The sequence below is a fragment of the Peromyscus leucopus genome, chromosome 6, assembly GCF_004664715.2.
Source record: "Peromyscus leucopus breed LL Stock chromosome 6, UCI_PerLeu_2.1, whole genome shotgun sequence".
NCBI classification, from domain to species: domain Eukaryota; kingdom Metazoa; phylum Chordata; class Mammalia; order Rodentia; family Cricetidae; genus Peromyscus; species Peromyscus leucopus.
This window is the reverse complement of record NC_051068.1, coordinates 33050627-33064041: the sequence shown is the minus strand read 5'-3', so window position 1 is coordinate 33064041 and position 13415 is coordinate 33050627. Positions and strand designations below refer to the sequence as shown.

The 13415-nt window shown below is 45.8% G+C and overlaps 1 protein-coding gene across 2 annotated transcripts; it reads left to right on the top strand.

Annotated features, from left to right (window-relative positions):
- Positions 1-20: 20 nt before the first annotated feature.
- On the top strand, positions 21-12629 carry Nhlrc3 (NHL repeat containing 3). Of its 2 annotated transcripts, none has more exons than XM_028873353.2 (7): positions 21-319; positions 1096-1248; positions 1835-1982; positions 4908-5108; positions 6171-6262; positions 9347-9459; positions 9866-12629. In XM_028873353.2, the coding sequence occupies exons 1-7, from the start codon at positions 236-238 to the stop codon at positions 10116-10118; spliced, it is 1044 nt and encodes a 347-aa protein (XP_028729186.1). In that variant the 5' UTR covers positions 21-235; the 3' UTR covers positions 10119-12629. The 2 variants fall into 2 exon arrangements, with proteins under 2 accessions (XP_028729186.1, XP_028729185.1); XM_028873352.2 differs by lacking the exon at positions 21-319 and adding an exon at positions 332-425.
- Positions 12630-13415: the final 786 nt, after the last annotated feature.

Genomic DNA, 13415 nt, shown 5'->3' with positions numbered 1-13415 from the left:
GGCGCCGCCATGCTAGTGGCTGCACGAAGCCCGGGGCCAGGAGCGCCTCCGAGCGGGAAAGGGTGGTCACTGGGTCACACTCTGGGCACCTGACTTGGGGGCGGGAGCGGGGAAAGGAGGAGCTAGAAACCCGGAATTTAAGAGTTCCTCTGGTCTAGTTTTTCGGTGCTTTAGGCTTTTACCTCCCTAGACGCTGCTTCGGTGTCTGCCAACCTTCGCCCCCCGGACCCCCAGGATGGCGAGAGTCTGGGTCTGCGTGGGAGGTGCCGTCTTCTTTCTCTCCTGTCTGGTTTTGCATTGGCGCTTCAGTGGCTCTCTGGTGAATAGCGGGGATGCGGCTGTCGGGTGTGGGTGACGCCGAGCGGTGCAGCCCCAGAGGCACCGAACCTGCTCCTGGGCTCAGCAGCGGATCACTCGTCTTCTCTGTTAGTGTTAAAAAGTGTGTGTGTCGGGGCTGGGGAGGTGGCGCGGAGGTTGAGAGCTTTTGCAGAGGAGTAGGGTTCGATTCCCAGCACCAACTTGACGATCCCCCCCCCCCCCCGTGTAACTCCCCCAGTGTAACGCCTGTTCCAGGGGACCCGATGTCCTTTCTGACCTTTGTGGCACATGGTGCACATAAACTCACCCAGGCTCACACACATACGTCTAAATACATCCCTTTAAAAAAACAAAACACACACACACTGGATTTTCTTCCCCAGGTCTAAATATATCCCTTAAAAAAAAACAAAACACACACACACACACACACACACACACACACACACACACACACACTGGATTTTCTTCCCCAGGTCTAAATATATCCCTTAAAAAAAAACAAAACACACACACACACACACACACACACACACACACACACACACACACACTGGGTTTTCTTTCCCAGGTCTTTATATACTCTCGAATCATTTGCAGACTTTTATTGTGGTTGTTTTGATCTTTAGACACAAAACCCTGTTTCTTTAGAGTTATTCTGACTACCTTCTGGTTGTCAAGGTGAGCTGTAAAGATAAATAAAAGATACACACATATATACTTTTTTTTTTTTTTTAAACCTGGAAGGCAAACAATCTGAGGTTTATTTTATTTTAGGTTTCAAGGACATTTGCTTTTTACATACCCTGGAGAAAGGAGGATGTTCTTTTCCGGCTGGATTTGGATTGGCCCAAGTATTCAGAATACTTCACTGGTTCGACATTTTCTGTTGCAGTTGACTCCCTTAACGGGTTAGTTTACGTAGCTCAAGTAAGTAGAATCAGTATTTATTATATGTGAGCCTGTGAGGTCCAGAGATCAGGGTGTGAATGTGGAGATCTGAGGACAACTTTTGGGATTTGGTTTCCTTCTCCTATGAAAGATTTCAGGGATGGAACTCAGGTTGTCAGGCTTACTTAGCAAATATTTCTACCTGCTCAGCCATCTCCCCAACTAGAGATTTTTTTTTTTAAATATGCACATTCATTTGATTACAACAAAAAAGAAAGAAAGAAGAACAGTTAACCTGAGCATGACAAAAAGGAAAAAAAAAAAAAAAAACAACAACCCAGTAAGGGAAGAAGTGACTTACCACCCAAGATAGCCAATCGCATTTATAATATTTATAAATATTTTATTACATTTATATTATACTAATTATGCAACTTAATTTTGAGTTGGCTTCAAGCACATTTTCGATTTGTATGGGATAGATGTTATTGTTAAGTTTTGAAGTTTGTTTTTTACACTTTATGAAGTTTCTCAATGATCCTTTCATTTTGATTTCTCTCTGACAAAAGTAAAGATTAGCATTCCTATGAAGAGATTCTAAGCAGTTATTTTTGTATGCCTTCAGAGAGGGGATGACATCCCCAAGGTGTTAGTGTTCACAGAGGACGGATATTTCCTCCGAGCCTGGAATTATACAGTTGACACACCCCATGGTATGTTTGTCTCCAGCACACCGTATGAACAGTCCGTCTGGATCACGGACGTAGGAAGTGGTATGTGTAGTGTTGTCTATTAAATTGCCTTGCTAGATGGAATTCAGGTCTTTGCCTGTGTTCTTGCTTGTGCATTTTAAGGCTAGCATTGCTAAATCTAATCATAATTTCTTTAATATTCCACAAAATCATGGGTTTCTACAAATCTATATCACATTCCTGTTAAATCAAGAAATTCAATGATGCTGTAATCATGATCTTTAACTTGTCAAGGGAACGTGTATGTGTGTGTGTGCGCGTGCGTGCGTGTGTGCGCGCGCGCACGCGTGTGTGTGTGTGTGTGTGTGTGTGTGTGTGTGTGAGAGAGACGGGGGTGTAGGCCAGAGTGTCATTCCTCAGGGCTGTCAGCCTTGTCTTTTGACACAGGATCTCTCACTGGCCTGGAACTCACAGTCTACGTTAACTGGCCAGTGAGCCCTAGGGATCTTCCTTTCTTCCCCGTCTCAATGCTGGGATTACAGTGCACACAAACCTCCTCAGTGGGTTTTTTGTTTGTTTTGTTTTGTTTTTTTCTTACATGGTTTCTAGGTATGGAACCCAGGTCCTTGTGCTTGAGTGACAGGCATTTTCCTGGCAGACTGAACTATCTTCCCCCCACCCTTTTCCCCTCCCCCCAGCTCAGGATCCTTCTCCTTTGAACCTTCAGTTGCTCTTCTCAGACTAAGTCTCTACCTCCTCTGTAAAGTCAGATGTCAGTATTTTAAGTTGATCAGTGGACTCTTAACTCCCCTTTATACCAGTTGTCTTTTGAAAGAGTGAACGAGGTGACAAGAAGTTGCAGTTTGTTGTCCAGAGAGAACAGATTTGCAGAAACTAGTGTTAACAGTTTGGAAATGCTGTTGACTTAAGCATGTCCGAAACCTTCCTACCATCAGATGTTTTCAGTAGACAGTGTTGAAAACAAAGTAGGCTTTACAGCTGCAGGGGAACTTAGCAGAGACAGCACGCCCCCTGTGCTGCTGCTGGTGCGTCCTAAGCAACAGCAGAGGCTGCTTCTGATGCCTCGCCAGCGCAGCAGGCCTGGGATCATCAGGGAGGGTGTTGCTAGTGTCCCTTGGTCTGGTCATGTTCCTGGCTTGAAGGACATCCTGCTTCGCCAGTGCCTGATAATTCACATACCATTGTTTAGAACCAGTGAGGCCTGGGTTTTGATGAGTACAACTGTTGTCAGTCACACTTGTTCACAGGATGCAGAAGATTCCTGGGCTTTGGGTAGTGAGCATGTGATCCACTTCATTTAGTCTTTAAATGTTGGTTAAACATCTCAAGACTGGCAGTTGAAGTATGTTAAGGCTGCCCACTTCTCTGAATCTACTCAGGAAAGCATAACTTTTCAGTCCTTCTTCCTTTTATCTCTTTTCTCCTCCTTTCAGATGCTCCCCAAAGCCTGGCCATGCCTCTCTGAACATCCCATTCCACCATGAGGCCGCTCACAAGCTGCATGGCTTCCTCAGTTCCTCTTCTCCGTCCTCCTCTCCCAGGCAACTGTTGAGATCTACAGCCTGGCTCTCCTGGAGTTCTACTTTTTAAGTCCTAGTCAAACTGGCCTTGAACTTCAAAGTAGATCTAGGAGCTGAAGAGATGCTCAGTGGTTTAGAACATTTATTCTTCCCAGTGACCTGGGTGCAGTTCCCAGCACCCACATGGCAGCGTACAACCATCTGTAACTCCAGTTACAGGGGAGCTGACACCCTCTTCTTGCCTCTCTGCTGTACACAAACCTACATGCAGGCAAACACGCATATACAGAAAATAAGGTAAAATAAAATAGCCATATAAAAAACTCTTGAAAGTATATCTGAGTTTACACAATACTGTAATGAGGTTTGACTCTTTTCTCTCTTCTCTGTCCCTGGAATCACTTGAAAGACCTTTACTTTTAATTTATTCTGTTCACATCATCCTTTAAAAAGAAGAAAAAAGAAAAACTTCCCTGGTTCCCAGAAATAATTGCAGCACAGATGATCTCATTCCTTCCATTGTGTCTTGTTTTCGCCCTCATATCCGAGAAACTATTTTTATGCTCTTCCCATTTTTCAAATGAATTGATTCCTTCAAATGAAGATTTGGCTGCAAGTCAACCACTTAAAAAAATTATAAGTACTCTATCTCCCTTTCCAAGTCTTTAGAAACTTTGAAGTGAGCTTTCTCCAATGTATTGTGTTCTCTGTGTCTAAAAACTTCGACTCCAGCATTCAGGTCCAGGGCAGTGGTCAGGTGACTCTCCAGGTAGACTTGTAGTGCTGACCGACTCACATGAGTTCTAGTAAGCCTGGTGCGTCACATCAGCCTTGGGATGCCTGGCAGCTGCTTGGGCCTTCTGTGCCTTCAACTTGGCCTCTGCTAAACTGCTTCATGATTGCCCTTGTTTGCTCTTAATTCACTTTATGCTTTAACTTGTAAGGTCATTTTAGCACCAAGATTATTTTTCTCTCAAGAAGTGATCAGTGTTGAATTTGTTTCTGCTGGAGAACATGTCATTTATGGAGGAAAAAAAAAATCTGTGTTAGTTATAGAGAATTTTTTTGTTGACTTAGAAAAATTTGAAATCTGTACATGGATGATTGAAATAACAGCTTTGAATGTAAGTTGCTTGTCTTTTAGTTCCTTCTTGATTTATTTTACAAGCAGTGTGTTTTAAAAGAGAAAAATATACAGTTATCCTCAGCTTTCTGTGTAAATGAGCCAGCGTTTTTGTGTATTCCTTTGTGTTTGGAGTCCCGATTTTGGAGTGATTACATATTAATTCATCACCAGGTTTGCGCATACCTTATGAAGGGCTGCTTGCTGTGTCCTGTCGTAGTTACATGTGTGAGAGTCTGTGGCTTCTATTGCCGTCCCAGCCTAGTGAAAGATTTGCCTTTAGCTTTTAGAAGCTGTGACTGCTGAGCAATGCTGGTAACACGTGCTTGTCTATCTCCGCAGGATCCTATGGTCATACTGTTAAAAAATACAACCCCCTGGGTGATCTTGTTCAAGTCTTGGGTACCCCAGGCAAGAAAGGCACTGGCTTGAACCCACTGCAGTTTGATAACCCTGCAGAATTATATGTAGATGACGTGGGAGAGATTTACATTGTGGACGGAGACGGGGGACTGAATAACAGACTAGTCAAATTGTCCCAAGGTAAATGCTTTAACTTGCTATGATCATAAGAACATTATGTTATAGACTGGATTGGATTTGTTTGCTGCTTGGCGTAATCTAGTCATATTGCACATGAAGCTGTGTGTAAAGGGCTAAATACACGGAAACCAGTCGGTGGGCTTGCCAACAGCACGTGATTCTGCTCATGGGCCTCATGTTCACCGGGCCAGGGGATGCCTCACAGGGACTGGAGGTGGTGTGAAACTTGAAAGAACTTCTGAGACTTTCCTGTCCTGTATATACTGGGGAAGCTGGGAAGCTGGGTCCCTGCAGGGCTCCTGCAGCTGTGACATTGTAACTCTGCCCTCTTCATGTCATTTCCTCCGTGTGTCTCTGACTCTCGTACCTCCCTCCTACAAGGATTCCGGGGCTCCTGTGAATCCAGGATGATCTCAAGATCTCTAGTTTAATTTTCTCTTTAAAATCCTGCACCCACAGGCTGCATTCCCAGGTGCAATGTGTTGGGAGTGGACTGGTCGTTTTAGAGAAAGAATTCAATCTGTTAGACTTAGTGACTTCAAAAATACAATCTGCTAGACTTAGTGACTTCTTCCAGAGACTGGAGGAGACTATAAACCTATAACAGTGTGTGTGCTGGTACACACTTGTGATTCCTGCACTCCAGGAGGAGGATTACTAAGAGTTTGGGGCCAGCCTGAACTACATAGTTCAAGGCCAATCAGGACTGCATAATGTGATTCTCTGTCTCAGGAAAAGAAATTTGAGCAAAAAAAAAAAAAAAAGAACTTTTTATATAAAGGGAACTAGTTTGAAGTAAACGGTGCAGGGACTCTGAACAGTGCTTTAGAAGTCGTCAGAACAGCTCAGGCAGAGCTAATTACAGCAATAGAATGTTTGAAAGAACACATGAACTAGACAGACATAGATAAAGCCAGGAAAAAATACTCAAGTCCTCAGTGTGTAATACTTTTGTTTTTGTTTTGTTTTTTGATTTTTTTGCAGTTTGTAAGACAAAGTTAACATGTAAATGCATAAAGCATTCTATATGTTTCACTGTTCATATATATTTGCCATTTATAGATTTCATGATCCTCTGGCTGCATGGAGAGAGTGGAACAGGACCTGCCAAGTTCAGCATACCTCACAGTGTTACACTTGACTCAGTTGGTCGGGTAAAAACAGTCTCCTTGTGTTGGGAACAGCACGCATGTGGGTGGGTGGGCATGTCTTGGTGTAAGTGTCTGGCTGTGTGGCATGTCTTGATCTAAGTGTCTGGCTGTGTGGCATGTCTTGGTGTAAGTGTCTGGGTGGGTGGGCATGTCTTGGTGTAAGTGTCTGGGTGGGTGGGTATGTCTTGGTGTAAGTGTCTGGGTGTGTGGGCATGTCTTGGTGTAAGTGTCTGGGTGTGTGGCATGTCTTGGTGTAAGTGTCTGGCTGTGTGGCATGTCTTGGTGTAAGTGTCTGGCTGTGTGACATGTCTTGATGTATGTGTCTGGGTGTGTGGACTTGGGTATTATTAGTAGGGGCTCTTCTTTCATTTCTGTTGCTGTGATAAACAAACAAACAAACCTGTTGGAAAGCCAGGTAGAGAGAAGGAGAAGTCAAGGCAGGAACTTCAGACATCTTTGCTGTCAAGTCAGCAGCAGAGAGGAATGAATGTATAGGTACATGTACACGTGCTGGCTTGCTCAGACTTATACATTATTATACAACTCAGCACCACCCCCGTTAGGGAATGATGCCACCCACGGTAAGCTGAGTGTTCTCATGTCAGTTAAAGCAACCAAGACATTCCCACAGGTCAGCCTGCTGTAGACAGTGCTTGTTGGGTGCTCTGTACCGAGGCCATCCTAGGTTATGTCAAGTTGACAGTTGAAGCTAACCACAGTAGGCACATCTAGGAAATTTCTCCAGAGTGGCTGTGCATACTTACTCTTCAGATGTTTGGGCCCTATTCTGAGGAAGTTTTCCAAAGACTTAGAAATCAGCAAAATAGATGTCCGTAGTCTTTAAATGACAAAAGAACAGGTAATGAATCCAAAACCTGAAAAGAGATTTTCCTTCTGCTAGGAAAACCGAACTGTAAGTGTTGAAATGTCTCTACTTCACAAGGGGGGAGAAGCTGCCCTGATGGAAAGGGGGCAGATGAGTGCCGAAGCTACTCCCGAGATTTCGGAAGAGCCCTCTGCACGCCCCTGCTCTTCCTGCTTCCTTCCTGGGAACAGAAAGCCTCCACCAGGGAACAGAACTGTCTCCCTGCCTCCAGCCCCAGCTACTGCCCCCTCAGGCTTTTCCCCACCCTTTAAGCAGAAATACTGCTTCCTGGGATCTTGGGGTTCCCTTCCAACAGACAAGTCGCCATCAGCCGGGTTTAAATGCGCTCCCTGTTTCCTGTGGCAGCTGTGCTGTGTATTGCCACCACCGCTGTTCCGTTGACCACAGCTGCTCCTCTGGAGATTGTAGCTTCCCGTGGGCACATGCTGAGTGCAGTTTGCTTCATCCCCGACTGGTTCTGGGGGGTCACACCTGTGTTAAATAGTAAACATTTTGATGTGCAGGGTCTGGACCAGCCGCCTTCCTTGATGCTAGGCCTACTTATTATTATTGTTTTGCTTTAAAGAGAATTCCACTTTGCAGTTCATGAGAGATCTAGATGCAGTCAAATTCACCCTGGTGAGGACAGTTCCTAGGGGCCAGCAAGATCGTTTGGAGGAACAGCTGGAGATTGCCGAGTGGTGGAAGTTGACAGCCCGTTCTCTACGTACTTGGGATCTTGCCTGTCCATTGCTGCTGCTGTGGGGACAGGACCTTCCACATGCCAGGAGAGCCTCGTCCTCCTGAGCTGCGCCCTAAGCCTGTACCTGATGTTGTGTAGCAGGCGGTGGTGTTCTGCGCATTGTGCATGACTCATTTCATCCCCGCCATAGTTACGGGCTTCCTGCTTCCTAGAGAGGCGTTCTCTTCATCACATGCTGAGTACTGAGAAAGAAAGGAAACAATCCGGAATGTCTTCCGTCGTGAGACGTGACTGTTTCTTCCTTGGTCATCTGTCTGAGGCAGGAATGCCCGATCCCTGGGCAAACCTATCTCAGATCAGGAGGAAGCTGGAGACATCCACTTGTTTGGGTGCCAGCCTCTCATGTTCTTGTCTGTGTCTGTTTGAAAAAGCAGTCAGTGGCTATCCACACACACCCGTGAAGATAAAGTCAGGGCCTCTCTGGGCTACACAGACCTAAGAAATCCAAAAGAGCTTCAAGGGCTGTGGTCTGTGCTCTAAGGTGAACCTAGAATGGTGTAATTCATGGATTCCTATGAATGCTATTGGGCATAATCCGAGCCCCTATTTTTTTTCCTTTTATTTTACAATACAATTCAGTTCTACATAACAGCCACAGATTTTCTTGTTCTCCCCCTCCCTGGCCCCCCTCCACTTCCCCCCAGCCACCTCCCATTCCCACCACCTCCAGATCAAAGGCCACCCCGGAGGACTGAGATGGACCTGATAGACTCAGTCCAGGCAGGTCCAGTCCCCTCCTCCCAGATTGAGCCAAGCATCCCTGTATAAGTCCCAGGTTTCAAACAGCTATCTCATGCAGTGAGCCCAGGACCTGGTACACTGCCTAGATGCCTCCCAAACAGATCAAGCCAATCAACTGTCTCACCCATTCAGAGGGCCTGATCCAGTTGGGGCCGAGCCCCTATTTTATTACAGGAGTGCCCTAGTAACTCATTACAGTCTATAAAAACCGGAATTAAACCCATTATGCTTTGTGTTTTTAGCACACCCAAGCTTCTTCCTCTTCAGTGAGTCTGTACTTTGGACCCATCCCAGTAGTAACAGATAGAGGTTTAGAGATGGGAGAGAGCGCCTGAGCCTCCTGGTGGCAAGGCTGCTTCTCTGCCTTGTGACCTGGCTTGGGCAGCTGCTCAGGTGTGCAGTGATGGTGAGTGGTAGAGGCTGCGTGAGTCAGGCCGTTGGTGTCTTTGATGTGCTCAGTGGCGGAGGACTCAGGACTTCATTTGCTCGCACGGTTAATGGGGTTGATGGCCCTGTGCGCGCTGGGCAGAGGCAGATGCACTGTAGTAGACTGTAGTGTTTGCACTTGTTCGTGCATTTCAGACAGAGTGGAGTGGAGGGAGGCCATCTTTTTTAGGATCCTCTAAACACAGACGGAGACAACGGTGTGGAGCTAAGAAAACAGTCACGTTTCTTCGCCTGTGGGTCTCTTCCAGCTGACATGATTTTGGTTTCTCAGGTGTGGGTTGCCGACCGAGGAAATAAAAGGCTCCAAGTGTTTGATAAAGACACCGGAGAGTGGTTAGGAGCATGGGACAGCTGCTTCACAGAGGAGGGACCTTCGGCTGTGAGGTAACCATTGCTGTTTATTTTAAATGCTTGTTTTAGCTGGTTGTGGGCTCCACTTCTGAAGAGCAGCTGAAGGTTTCCAGTGCTCATTGTCAATTTTAAGGAGGGGAAATGGGAGGAAACAAGTGTCCAAAGACTAGTCTGTAGTTTCTTAGTCCTTTGCAAGATTTCCAGTCACAGAAGGAGGGTCAAAACTTGAGTCCACACTGTTGGACCTCCTGAACTTCTAATTCTCCATTCGTTATGTTGTGCTTGTTTTAATGTAGGCATGTTGTTAGCTTCATCCACTGTCACAGACTTTACATACGCCAGTTTGACTCCTTCAGGCAGCGATGGCCATTGCTGAGCACTGCAGAGGACACATCCATTGAAAGAATGCTCATTATTACTGACTTCTCCTTCTTCCTAGGTTTACCCCGGATGGGCAGTACTTGGTTGTGGCCCAGCTGAACCTCAGTAGGCTATTGGTTTTGGCGGCACCGCCATCTGGAAGCATCGGAGAGTGTTCTGTGGTCAGCACCATCCAGCTGGCAGATCAGGTTCTACCACATCTTCTAGAAGTTGACAGGAAGACCGGCGCAGTCTATGTGGCAGAAATTGGGGCAAAACAAGTCCAAAAATACGTCCCGTGGCACAGCCATACTCCTGCCTTCGGAGCTTAGTGCCTCCTTCCCGGAGGAGCTTCAAGTAGCAGTTCAGAGCCGCAGAGTCGCGTGTGTTGAAAATCATCAAGGCACAGGGTCATTTTTACTTCTTCTACCAGAGAAGTGTGTTGGCATGTCAGTAAGGTCTTGTTTTTCTTGTGGTTCTTGGGCTTTAGTTTTACAACTAAGTGTGTATGAGGTTGTTTTTTCCTTTTTGATGGTCCAGGGTGTTGAACTCATGGCCTCATGCATGCCATGCCGAGCTGCGATCTTCACATAAGCAGCTTTTAAAGAAAGAAGTGCAGTTCTAAAATGGGCTCCTGATGGGGACCTGCGATTGTAACCACGTTACTTGTGTGGGTGGATGAACTCTCTCTGGGCTCCTAGGGTAACCTTTTGATTTCCTGTGCAGAAGTGGAAACTACTGGTTTGTTTAACTTTTGCAAAATGGACTGTGAGAGATTGTGGTTGGGCGGGCTGCTGAGTAATCTGAGGCGTGCAGAGTGCCATGCCCAGTCCGGAGGTCTGGGTGAAGCAGCAACATTGACTGCCTTGCGGTCCAGCAGAGAGACAAGTGGACATGGAGACAGACGGGAGGAACCGTGCGGGGTGGATTCATGCAGACTGCAGGCAGTGGCAGTGTGGGCTGAGATTGGCCACGAGATGAATGAGATAGAGGCAACATTATCATCCAGGTAGAGAAGACCTGAGACTTACAGACTGCCCATGAACTCTGAGGGAAAAACCAAGGTTTTGGTCTCTTAGCTACAAAATGCTTAACGTTACCCTTTACAAGTAAGATTGCAACAGCCAGCGTCTAAGCACTTTACTAAAATGAAGATTTACCAATGGTATTTTGAGAGAGTGCTAGCAATAAGTCCCCTCCTCAGTATTGCCCATGCCATATTTTAGAATAAACTCACTTTGCTAGTAGCGTTAATCTACCTCCAAGACATTTAGAGGAGTTATAACCATTCACACGGAAGTGTGCCAAACGCTTTGAGGGATCATGATGAATCTCCCTGCCTCTCCCGCTCTCGTCCTACCTGAATACTGGCCTTCACCTGCAGGTTCTGTGCTTTTCAGTTTGTTCTGGTTTATTCTAGGTTTTGATGGACCCTTTCCCTCTCAGGGTCTTTCGCTCGCCCGTCCACTTAGCTTCATCTCTGTCCCTCACTGTCCCAGAGTTACATGGTGACGTGTGCAGCACCAGGGAGGCCTAAGCTAACTCTACTCTCCACCCACTACCGCTGAAGGAGCTTGGGCCTGTTTAGGTGCGTGGGTCACATACAGTGTGGGAGGAAAGTGAGCTTCCTGTTGAAATGTGCTACATCCCAAGGCTCTTACATGTGTCCCCGCCACTCACCAGACTCTGATTCAGAAATCATCTTAGTCTTCTTTTAGTAACAAGGGAATATCATTCTTTCCTCATTCACTGTTGCTGTGTGGATTGGATACATACCAGGCATGGATACCTGTTTCCTGGAGTGCATTACAGGATGTTCTGAGATGGCCTTCCAACTGTCTTGGTCATTCCATCACATGCCAGGTTTGCCTGACTGTGTTCAAGGCGTCTACAGAATGAGTCTTCATAGTGTTTATGCATTTGCTAATATGACCAATTGATTTGGATGAAAAACAGAAGTGTGAAGCTTGTTTTGTTGGTGAGCCAGAAAAGGATTGCAGCTGCCCCTTTGAGGGAGAGTCGGCTAGCTGAGCCGCCTTTGCTATTCCTATAGTATTTTCCTTAGCCTGTTTCTGTAAGCAATGATTTTTATTGAGGATTTTCTGCACAGACACGCCGCCGTGTTTTGATTGAATCCATCCTTCATTCTCTCCCTTTCAGTTCCTCCCCACCCTCCATCACATTTCCTCCTAACTTCCTGTGCATATGTTCATTCCGAATGAACTTGGTGCCGCCTGGTTGTGCGTGGGTATAGGACAGTCTACTGAAGCAGGGGTAGCCCTTTAGGAAGCACGTCCCTCAAAAGAGTCTCCCTCCACCAGCAGCCATCAATTCCCAGGAGCTAGCTTCTCAGCTTGGAGTAGGCTCCATGAGCCCCTCCTGGCTCTGTGCTGGGATTTTGACGGGTGTGGTCTTATGCTGTGTCATGGCTGTTGAGTGCTGTGTGCAGCAGCTTTCATGTCCCGCACACGATGCTTTCTTTGCTGCAGAAATGGACCACTGCTGCCTTCTGCAGTGATCCCTGAGGGTTCTGGTGTCAGAGGTGAGGTAGCTGTCCCATTTACACAGTCTCTTATTCTCTGCATTTGGACCAGTGGTATAAACTGAACCTCTAGAACTATGAATGCTAGCCATAGGGATGAAGTTTCCAGGCCAGTACCAGCTTGATTTCTTCTTTACCCATTCTTATAAAAACTTGCTGAGAATATTGTTCCTGTTTGTCTAAAAAGACATGTTTATTTGATCGATGTACTTGAAATCAGAGTATTTTACTCCTTGCTTTTGGATCAATTAGTTAACAAATAAGAATTGTATTTTCTATTGGAACATTAAAGTTTTGAAAAGAAAAAATTATAGAGCTTGGTTACTTATTTTAAGACTGGTTCTTTTTTTTTTTTTTTTTAAATAATAGAAGAATTTCAATGACCATAAGATCCCAGGTTGGTGAGTCTGGGCATGGTGGTATACATCTATAACTCAGCACAATGGAGGCTACAGCAAGATCTTGGGTTACAGACCCAAGCTAATGACTGAAATTTGCTGTATAAACCCAGACTAAGACAGTTTGCAGAGGCGTCAAAGAGAGAGGTGAGTTCTGTTTACTAAATCTAAGGCCACCTCTAATAAGTGTCATCAGCTATCCTGTCTGTATTCTAGGAGGGGGTATTCTGTTGCAGGTGTCCTAAGCTGTCTACTTCGTTGGCTACCAGGGATGTGTGGGTCATGCCCCTGCTTCTGATATTGTTTGCGGTGTTCCACTGATTTGGACTCACTCAGGTCCTCATGTTTATCACAGGAGAGACTCGCACAACTACTTTTCTATATAACCCCATGGCGCCAACCTCGCTCCAGTGCTATGAGCACATAGTTACAACCACACTGTCTAAATGATTATTTATGTTTGTTATATAATTCATGTTGTTGGTATCCATCTCTGTTGTAATATGGTGCACATGAATGCAGATATCTATGGATTGAACGCAGAACAGGCATTGATTCGTCGCCCTGGAGTCAACATACACTTGCAACTAGTCTGGAAAAACGCCTAAGAACCAATCCTCTCGACAAGGGTAAGTGCCCCCAGGAGAAACTGGCTCTTCAACTCAGAGCCTCTCAGCACCTGGTTAGCT

Bases quoted from the DNA above. Each gene is read 5' to 3' on its own strand.
- Nhlrc3 (XM_028873352.2), top strand. From the start codon at position 333: ATGCGGCTGTCGGGTGTGGGTGACGCCGAGCGGTGCAGCCCCAGAGGC. The intron at 426-1,095 runs GTTAGTGTTAAA...ATTTTATTTTAG, and splicing joins GCGGATCACTCGTCTTCTCT to GTTTCAAGGACATTTGCTTT. The intron at 1,983-4,907 runs GTATGTGTAGTG...CTATCTCCGCAG, and splicing joins GATCACGGACGTAGGAAGTG to GATCCTATGGTCATACTGTT.